Source organism: Oncorhynchus clarkii, chromosome 7, assembly GCF_045791955.1.
Source record: "Oncorhynchus clarkii lewisi isolate Uvic-CL-2024 chromosome 7, UVic_Ocla_1.0, whole genome shotgun sequence".
NCBI lineage: Eukaryota > Metazoa > Chordata > Actinopteri > Salmoniformes > Salmonidae > Oncorhynchus > Oncorhynchus clarkii.
In genome coordinates this window covers 47,005,471-47,015,566 of record NC_092153.1, presented here as the reverse complement: position 1 = coordinate 47,015,566, position 10,096 = coordinate 47,005,471, and the positions used below count along the sequence as shown (strand labels likewise).

General features: G+C 45.8%; 1 protein-coding gene across 2 annotated transcripts in view; it reads left to right on the top strand.

Moving 5' to 3' along the window:
- Nucleotides 1-1,201: 1,201 nt before the first annotated feature.
- LOC139413402 (FYVE, RhoGEF and PH domain-containing protein 5-like) overlaps nt 1,202-10,096 on the top strand; it is a 44,973-nt gene continuing 36,078 nt past the window's right edge. The window contains exons 1-2 of one of the 2 annotated variants that reach the window (XM_071160736.1): nt 1,202-1,500; nt 3,818-6,596. In XM_071160736.1, coding sequence (XP_071016837.1) covers nt 1,491-1,500; nt 3,818-6,596 — 2,789 coding nt within the window. In that variant the 5' untranslated portion in view covers nt 1,202-1,490. The remainder of the gene's footprint in view (nt 1,501-3,817; nt 6,597-10,096) is intronic. The other variant, XM_071160735.1, reaches the window with a different exon arrangement.

The following is a 10,096-nucleotide window of genomic DNA, read 5'->3' as shown; positions in this document are numbered from 1 at the left end:
CATCTGTTGCTAAGGAAGTGTTGCCTGTTGTACAGGAAACAGGGAGAGAGGTTTCCTGTTATGAAGAGAGGTTTTTAAAGGGCTGCTTTCCTCCAATCATACAACAGATGCTGAGCCAGGAAGTCGGGCCAATAGCAAACGCTTTTGGTGTCCCAAAGAAACTGTTTTTAGAAACTGTTTTTAGAAACTGTTTTGGGGAACTGTTTTTAGAAACTGTTTTTAGAAACAGTTTTTGGAAACTGTTTTGAGGAACTGTTTTTAGAAACTCTTTTTAGAAACTCTTTTGGGGAACTGTTTTTAGAAACTATTTTTTAGAAACTGTTTTTAGAAACTCTTTAGGGAACTGTTTTTAGAAACTGTTTTTTAGAAACTGTTTTTAGAAACTGTTTTGGGGAACTGTTTTTAGAAACTGTTTTTTAGAAACTGTTTTTAGAAACTGTTTTGGGGAACTGTTTTTAGAAACTGTTTTTAGAAACAGTTTTTGGAAACTGTTTTTAGAAACTGTTTTTTAGAAACTGTTTTTAGAAACTGTTTTGGGGAACTGTTTTTAGAAACTGTTTTGGGGAACTGTTTTTAGAAACTGTTTTTAGAAACTGTTTTTAGAAACTGTTTTGGGGAACTTTAGAGTTCATAGTATTCTGGAAATGTTTTAGGGACAAATATGTTGTGGAATATTAGGTATTACAACACAAGTTTATCATGACTCAAACTGATTATGCTGACAGAGTACTCAATCCTATCTCAGATTCAAATTATGTTCATTCTATATCAATAAAGATATCAATAATGAAAAGGAAAGCTACTGTTCTTATTTAAATGCACATTTGTTTTAGTCATATGTGAATAATTTGAGACACTGAAACCAGATGCTTAAAAACGACCCTGTTAATATGAACAATGTCTCATTAAGCTTATAGCCTGGGATACTTACACATTCAATGCATCCAACTCTGTACTGACGTGTCAAATACATGAAAGTTCTAGCAAATCCAAATAAATCAATTTCAGGTAGGCAAATAGGTCACAAATAATTTGCAATTTATATAAAACGATTTGCTCATTTGAAATACATGAATTTATGGTGTACATGTATAGCTATTGTAATTCGAAATGCAAAACTTTTATTGAGTTGAATGTGGATGAAGTGGGTTTGGTCAGTGTTCCATGTCCGCGAAATAGACCTTCCTTCTCAGGATGCGCGACAGAGCGCCTCCAGTAGACTTCGCGAGCGCACCAGTCGTGCATCAGCTAAAGAAAAGGGATGCCGGCTCTGTAGGCAAACAGCTACTACCTTGACAGAGTAGTAGCCAGTACTTGGAAAAACAACCAGAGAAAATTGTGAAATGTTGAATTTAGACCACTTGAATACTTTCAACATGAATTTGGGATAAGTTCACAGAACCTGTGGACATATTGTGGCGGTTGATTCCTGCGTTTGAAAAAAAAACACGTGGATAACTCTCGGTTGCTATAGCGGATTATGTCCCAAAATGAACAGAGGTATGTATGTAGGCTAAAATTCAAGTGACGATGCATATTAAAGAAAATAAATTGGGAGCCTGATATAGCCTACTCATCTACTTACTGTGTTTACATAAAGGATACTCCAAGTGTGGGTGTATGTGTGTGAGCGAGAGAGAGAGAGAGCAAAAGAGATTTAGCATTTCTCAATTTTGTGTTAAACAAATATTTTTTTTTTTCCTACACCACTTGAAATAGCATTGGAGAACAAATTGAATAACTAAAATCACTACAGGATCAGAGACCAAACAGGTTATTGTTTCGATTAGTTGTTCTTTTTTTAAAAGGACTTTTTCCTTTTCTTTGATAGATCAACTAATAGGGTGTCAAATCTCACTTTGGGTGAGATAACAGCCATTGCAGAATTAAAGTCAATTAACCATAATAGGTGAACCAGTTTGTGTAGTTCTGTCCTTGGGCTGTTCGGGCGATTCATGTGGCATGTTATTAAGCGCAATCCATACAGAAAAAAATGTATATTTTGAATTCCAGCTATAATTATGAAAATATCGGGCGATATATCGGTGAATATTTCCACTCTAAAATCGGAATACGTATTGGATCCGAAAATCCTATATCGGTTATTTATGCCAGTTTAGAGGTGAAGCCAAAGGTAGCTCTACTGCATTTCTACTGCACTGTGGTGATTGGCCTATTCACAGAGTATTTTATAGAATTGTTGTTATTATGTGATGGGGGATATTTCATGATTATCCTGTAAGCTTGGCACAGTCATGGTCCTATTTTTCTATCTTTCCTTTGTTTTTCAACCATTTGTTTTAATTGAATTCTTGTTGCGTAATTCATATCCTGTTGTTTGCAGAAGGACTTTGTGGGACTGGAAGTTTGTTTTTTCTCTGTTTTATTGTTATTTTTCCCACTGAAAGGACCTTTTCAGAAAAAGTGTGAGTGTGTGTGTGTGTGTGTGTGTGTGTGTGTGTGTGTGTGTGTGTGTGTCAGGGGAAGAATGACAAAAAGGAAGTCCATTTGTGTTGTTAGAATTTGTACTCCTAGAAGGGTTCATGGAGGAGTGAGGGCACGCTGTTAATGTCCTTCCTTCGTGGACTTCCTGCGTCGAGTTCTTCAATGGGAGTCTGCTGGAATAGTTAATTAGCAGTGTTGGAAAACAACAGGGAGAGAGAGAGAGAGAGAGAGAGAGAGAGAGACAGACAGACAGACAGACAGACAGACAGACAGACAGACAGACATGGAAGGGAGGGAGGGAGGGAGGGAGGGAGGGAGGGAGGGAGGGAGGGAGGGAGGGAGGGAGGGAGGGAGGGAGGGAGGGAGGGACAGATCAGACAGACAGACTTACATACAGATAAGACAGACAGACAGACAGACAGACAGACAGACAGACAGACAGACAGACAGGGAGGGAGGGAGGGAGGGAGGGAGGGAGGGAGGGAGGGAGGGAGGGAGGGAGGGAGGGAGGGAGGGAGGGAGGGAGGGAGGGAGGGAGGGACAGATAAGACAGACAGACAGACAGACAGACAGACAGACAGACAGACAGACAGACAGACAGACAGACAAGACAAGACAGACAGACAAGACAGACAGACAGACAGACAGAATCGCACACAGAGACAGAGAGGCAGACAGATGGACAAGGAGGTAGAGTACAGAGTGCACACAAAGTTTAATAGGATGTGCGTCAGGGCAGGTACTAAATAACAGGAAGAGACCAGGGGTGTATAAGTTTAGTTAAGTAAGGGTGTGTTTCACCAAAAGACTTATCAACCAGTCAGCTATCTTTGACAGGTTTTCCACCCTTCAAAGCAAGTTGGTAGAAAACACTGGACTTGACTGTGAGGTACATGCTGCATACAGTATCTGATTTTCTAAACAGGGGACTTTGACATAGAGGTAAAAGACAATGAAAGTTTGTTTATGTCTGTCTCCATATGTCATTTCATTATGATCATGCCCTATAAGCTGTAAAGTGTAGAGCATGCAATATGTCTCTGTATTCCACTCAGGTAGATGTTATTGTTCCTACAGTATGTTCCCTATGGGTGTGTTGTTTTTCCTGTAGATGCGTCCCCTCTAGCCATCTGCATGTCACGGAGTTTGAGACATATCTGCAGCCTTTCTCTTACCAAATAAAGACTAATAAAGGCTAAGGGGTTGCTTGTTTTATATCCATACATCCAAAAGCCAACCAAATTAATAAAAGGTTAATGAAAGATGATTCTAGGTAGGATATTGCACTTTCAACTACTACTTCAACTACTATTGAGGTTGAACATTGTATTTGAACTGCAATGAATCACACTTTCTGTCATTTCCTTTCCAGATTTACAGAAGCGACTCCAAGTTCCCCGGCCAAAGATCCGGAGTCACCTAACGATCAAGGTGCAGTCCAAACTGATGTCAAAGCCTTGTCCCCCTACCCGGGGTCCCAAACCTCCCACCGCTGCAATGCCCAGACCCTCCTCATCTGAGACAGAGGCAGAGGAAGAGCAATGCCCCCCTCACGGTTTGAGCAATGGAGACTTGACCTCCTCAGAGGGGGAACCTAAGGACCACCAGGAAGGGTCAGAGGACCCCATACCCCACTCCACAGATCACAACCAGGAGGAAGCAGCAACAGAGGAAATCCTTAATGACAATGGCATCACAGATTATGGTGAGAAGGAGAATGAGCAGGAGGGGGATGAGATAGAGAGAGAGAACAATGCATCTGAAATGGGAAACACTGGTTCATCTGACACTCACATTGCAGCAGAGGAGATAGACTGTACTGCAGCAGATGACTTGAACCTACCTGAGAGTGAAAATGTGTTTCTGTGTGAGAGAGGAGATGAGGAAAGGGGGGGAATCAAAGCGGAGGAGGAAGATAATCAGAGTTTAGCTGAGGAGACTGAAACATCTGATAAACCTATAGGGTACCCAGAAGAAGATGTTGAAGAACCAGACACCGAAGATCATGATCATGGGACCACCCCTAGTCAGCCTGCTGCAGACACTGACATTGGGCTTGGAGAGGAAGTCAGCTCACCTGGTGGTGAATATTTACAGTGTGAGGTACCCACTGATGAGGCGGAAGAGGAAGCAGAGGATCTCTTACTGGGAGCACACTGCTGTACACTCCCACCCGTCGGCGAGGAGTATCCCTACGATGTGATTGGCCCCTCAGATGAGCCTGTTTACACATGTGACACTGGTGAGCCCGGTGACACAGGTGTGTGGCAGCCTGAGCGTGCCACCAAGGACCCCTCTGGCCATTTCCGTTTCTCTGGCAGCACTGAGGATGTGTTTGGGCCTTACTCTGTCATCGAGGCAGTGCCTGCTGACAGGATGAGCGCCGCCTACCCTGAGGTGAATCACGATGATACATTCTGTGGTGACAAACCACACACTGCAAAGGAGATGGACACAGCAGGCACCTCTAACCAAGAGCCTTATTATTTGTCATCAGACGATGTGGAAGAGCTAGAGGTTAAACGGAGAGAGAGTGAGGTCCAGGACACTCCTGAACAATCCTCCCAACACATAGAAACAGCCATAGAGGATGTGGATGAATATGCAGATATTGATGACTCCCTCTGCCCTGAGGCACATGACTTTCAGCAGCTGGACGGTGCCTCATCAGAGGACTATGTGGAGATTGGGGACGATGATGAGACGGATGACACGGAGAGGAAGCAGATCAGAGGGAGGAGTGTGAGAGAGAGAACAGCCAAGCGTGAGCAGGCTTTCTCCAGCCAGCGGAACAGCTGCCAGCCCCGTCTCAGGCTGTGTAACATCACAGTGCCAGCAGACCTGGACCGGACACGGACCCCAGAGCTCACCAACAGGGTGGTGTTCGCCCACACCACAGAGGCCTTCGAGGAGGACATAGAGGAGCTAGACTGCCACATCGTACCTTATCACGATGACTCAGACTCAGACAGCGAGGAGCACATCTATGAGGAGGCCGGCTTTGACTCTGAGGGGGAGAACTTTATGTCTCTGGACCGGAAGAGCATTGTGACGCGGTCGCGCTCCTACTCTGGGAAGGTTTCGGGTTATGTCCCTGAGACAGTTCCTGAGGAGACATCAGAGTACCAGAGTACTTATGACTACTGTACTGTGGCCTTAGACCAGGACGGAGAACCTCTGCGACGTCCTGAGCAGCCTGAGGTCAACAGACTCATCCCCTCTCTGAAGCCACGCCCCTTCTTACTATACCCAAACTCATACTCCGCAGAGGGTCGAGAACTATCATTGGGAGCTCACATAGAGGCCGACCAATCCCTGAAGGATGATGGCAGGATGAAAAGGACAGATGACACCCTCTCTCTGCCATGTTTTAGCACTTCTTCCGGAAGCTTCTCTCAGCGGAGCCACCAGTCGTCCAGCGATGTCTCCATGCCAACCTCTCTGGTGGACATCCCACCTCCCTTTGAGCTGGCTTACATCACCAAGAGACCGGTCACTAAGAGCTCCCCATCCCTCCTGATCAGCGTCTCTCCTGAGTCCACAGACAACAAGCCCAAGAAGAAGTCCTCATTCAAGCGCTTCCTGACCCTGAAGTTCAAGAGGAAAACGGACACTAAAGGCTTTGGTGACGGGAGCATACGCTCCTCGCGCTCCTCCTCTGAGTCCAGCCACCATGGCCCAACAAGACTCCTGGAACTGGAGCGCAGGAGCACTGGCTCCCCTCAGTCCCAGTCTCGTATGGTGAAGCCCCAGCAGCGCCCTCCAGACCTTCCCTCCACCTTCCTGCTCTACAAAGACCTCAGGAAAGAAGACCCTAAAGCCTATGGTAGCAGGGGCGTGTCCAGGGTGGAGTCCTTCGAGGAGCGCTCCCGCCGCCCCCTCATGCCCCTCCCCCTGACCAAACCCCGCTCTATCTCCTTCCCCAGTGCAGACACGTCTGAATATGAGAACATCCCAGCTATGAGCTCTGACTATGAGAACATCCAGATCCGTCCTGGCGGGAGACCTACCAGATCCATGAAAGTCACAGATTTCTTTGAGGACCCCAAACGCATAGTGGCCCCCTCTAATGACAACGATGGTTATGTGGATATGAACAGCTTCCCTGGGATCGACAGCAAACCCCAGTCACCTGAGCAGGAGCCTGAGAGGTACAGTAATACAGTAAAACAAATTCACAACCACGGATGTTGGGCCTCTTCAGTGGTCGTCTGAACTGAAAAAGATAGTGTACAGTCTGCAGTAGGGTTGCAAAATTCCAGAGACTTTCCCAAAATTCACTGGAAATCACAGTTGGATGATTCCTAGAATCAGGAGGGAATAAGCATGAAATCCTGAAATCCTCCTACTGTGATTTCTGAAAAACTTGGAATTGTTTTAAGTTACCAGAATTTTGCAACCCTAGTCGGCAGAGAGGGCTCTTCCCCATAACCACTCTCCCCTGTCGTCCAGTGGACTGGTTTGGCCAGGCTGCATCACTTCAACATTGCAATCTCCAGACCAGCTTCAAGATAACTGTAGCTCAAATGAACATCAGCTCCTGGCTGACCAGATTTCTTGGAGAGTGTTATGTTCTGTGAGAGATGAGCAGCCTGATTTGACGAGGCTCGTTCAGTTTGGGAAGATGGATAATGCTTGTGGGAGAGCTTATCCCGCTTTCTCATTTCCTGGATTTCAGGGTCGCATCTGGTGTTCGCTTCATAGTGTGTCTGAGGGGATGGAATAGCTCACAGACTGAACACCGTAGACAGAGCTCAGGTTTATTCACAATAGAAGTAATTATGGGTTAAAATTAAAAGTGAGAGAGAGTGTGTGGGAGGGTGGGTGGGTGGGAGAGAGGGAGAGAGAAAGAGAGGGAGAGAGAGAGGTACTGTAGAAAGCAGGACAAGGGGACTTGGATTACAAAAGATGAGAGAGAAAGTGGGTGCTAGAAAGAGAGGGAGGGAAAGGCGTGATGAGGAACAGAAAGTGGAGGAAGAAAGAGAGGGAGAGCCATGGAAATGAGACAAAGTGATGGCAGAAAACGAGAAAGAAGGGGGAGGAGTAAGAGTGGGTTGGTTTAATTGCTCTCTTGTCCCTGACATTTGTGGTTAAGTTTAGGATCGCTTTTATTAAAGGCGAGTGCCTCTCTTTGATTGAGCCCTGGAGGGATGGAGAGATTTACAGCAGAGAGAGATAGAGATAGGAGGATTAATCACTGGGACCTGCTACTGTAGGACTAAATGTCCCTCTCGTTGGTCTCTGCCACCACTCTCTACAGCCAGCCCAGGCCACCCACAGTCACAATTAGACACCTGTTTGATGGCTGGTGTGTGTTTATAGGGACTGGCCATTACTACAGGACTCTTAACATTTTAAAAAAAATGCATTTTCATACCCTGTTCCTTGGAAATTGCCACAGCTGCCATTTCCGGTTGCTTCGTGCAAAGTTGCTTATTTCACACTTACAGTATATTGATCATTTGAATTCATTATTTTTATTTAGACATTTTAGATCGAGAGTTGTATTATGCAATTATTGTATATTTTGATTCACAGTTTATTAAGTTGCTTATTTCCAATGCATATTTGACCCATAGTTCCATGCAAGTTCTCTTTTAGAAGAGGCTAAAAGCCTGCATGTCTTCTCAGAGGGAAGCCTTTCTCACAAAACCAGGCTTATTGTCGACTTCATAGGCACTGCGAGTCTCCGTGGATGAATACCATTCCCTATCATGATCAATGACCTCACTGTTTATCTGGAGTTTGTTGGAAACCAATGTGCCACACGTTTGAATCTCCTCCATTTCTCAGACAATAGTCCCCCAGAGCAGGATCTTTTTCTGCTGGTGACGTTATCGATTGGGCTCATTGTTTGCTAGAAGTCTGAAACCTAACTGATCTAAAGGGGCCTATCTGTCCTGTCGCCTCGGCTGCATTCTCCTTGGATAGACTTCTGTTGCCAGGGATGCTGTGTCTGTGTGTGTGTGTGTCTGTTTTGTGTCTGTGTGTGTGTGTGTCTGTGTGTGTGTGTGTGTGTGTGTGTGTGTGTGCGTGCCTGCGTGCGTGCGTGCATATGTGTTTGTGTGTGTGCATTCGTGTGTATGTTTTCCTGCTAAGCTCTTGCTGGGGGGTTGACATTGCTACTGTCCTAGCCCTGCGGGCCGATGATGGCAGGGTGATTTATTGAGCATGTATTCAGAAGTTAACTTAACACTCTTCTCTCGCCGCCCAACAGAGAGGATCGGGACTGTTGAGGGCAGAGGGACCAAGGGACAGTGGGCGGAAATGAGACAAGGGGATACACCCACAAAAGAAGGCAAATAGTTACCACAAAGTCAGAAAGTTACTACAGCATACAACATTTTACACCAGGTTTGATTCATGTCCAGTTCAAACACTGTTTAGCAGAGAAAGGCAAAGAAAAGCACATTTTGTTTGTAAGTGTAAACATAAGCAGGATAAAGAAATGTAAAGTTAGAATATATGCAGCTATTAATGAATGTGCTTGCCTGCCTGTTTAAACTAGGTTTCTGCTGGTTCAGAGCTGAAACTCATTGTTCTGACTGAGACTGTCTTGCTTACCTAGTTGGCAAGGACGGTGTCTTGGCGGTCCTTGTGTTCGACTCAGGGGGCAGTCAATGTGCTCTGTGATGACCTTCTGTACCCTGCAGTACCAGTTAGATCAACAGCACCAATTAACTAATGTCGTCCCACTGGAATAACCCCGCAACAGACCAAACCACAATAGTTTGTATATAATTTTGCTGCTGTAGTCATTTAACTTATGTTTTTAGTCTTAGAGAGAGAGCGAGAGCAAGAGAGAGAGAGAGAAAGGGAGAGAGAGAATTATTTTCTCTTATGGTAAAAGGCTTAAAGTGGACCTTGGGATACAGCAGTATGATTGGCAATTCCCTAGTGCAGCCTGTAGTGTATCCTCTCCTTTGTAGTTCCTCTTTGCCTCTGTGCTGTGTTAGTTCTGCTCAGAGAGACGTCCTGAGTGCATTGTTGTAGAGGGTGGTGGCTGTCCACTGTTACCGTGGTGGCTGGGCGGTCTCTGGTGCGGCAGTGCTATGGGGCGGCAGGGCAGGGCGTGGGCTACAGCAGGCCTGGAGCCAGGCCCTCTGAGGTCATTGCCAGGTAATCCCCAGGGAGGAAGAGTCCTGCCTTATAGGCTTACACTCCACCCTGCTGTTTACAGGAAATGCAAGACAAGGGCAGAGGGAGCGAGGGAGACAGGACTGAGGGGTAGGGGGAAGACGGAGTGGGGTGGGGTGTGAGGGCGAGGCAGGGTGTATGTTCCCAGACTCCCCCAGGACTGGAACAACAAGACGAGGTGTGGTGTTGTCAGGAATGTCAGGTCCGACCTACAACTACAATGTGCTGTTGTTGTCTTCACTGGTAGAACAGAGGAGGGGTTACTGTAAAAGAGTCAGCGGGACCCAGTCTGGACCATTTAAGCAGGGTTCCCACAGTATGACAACACCAGGTCCCACTCAATAGACAAAATAGCCTGTCAGATGCTCTCCTGTTGTTTGCGTTGATGCCTTATCATGGCAGTCACAGTCAGGGGACAGGCTCTAAGCATGCTACCTCATACAACACTGTCAGGCAACTAGCAGCACAACATCCGTAGATCACACATAATGATCAACATAAGCAGCTCAAAACA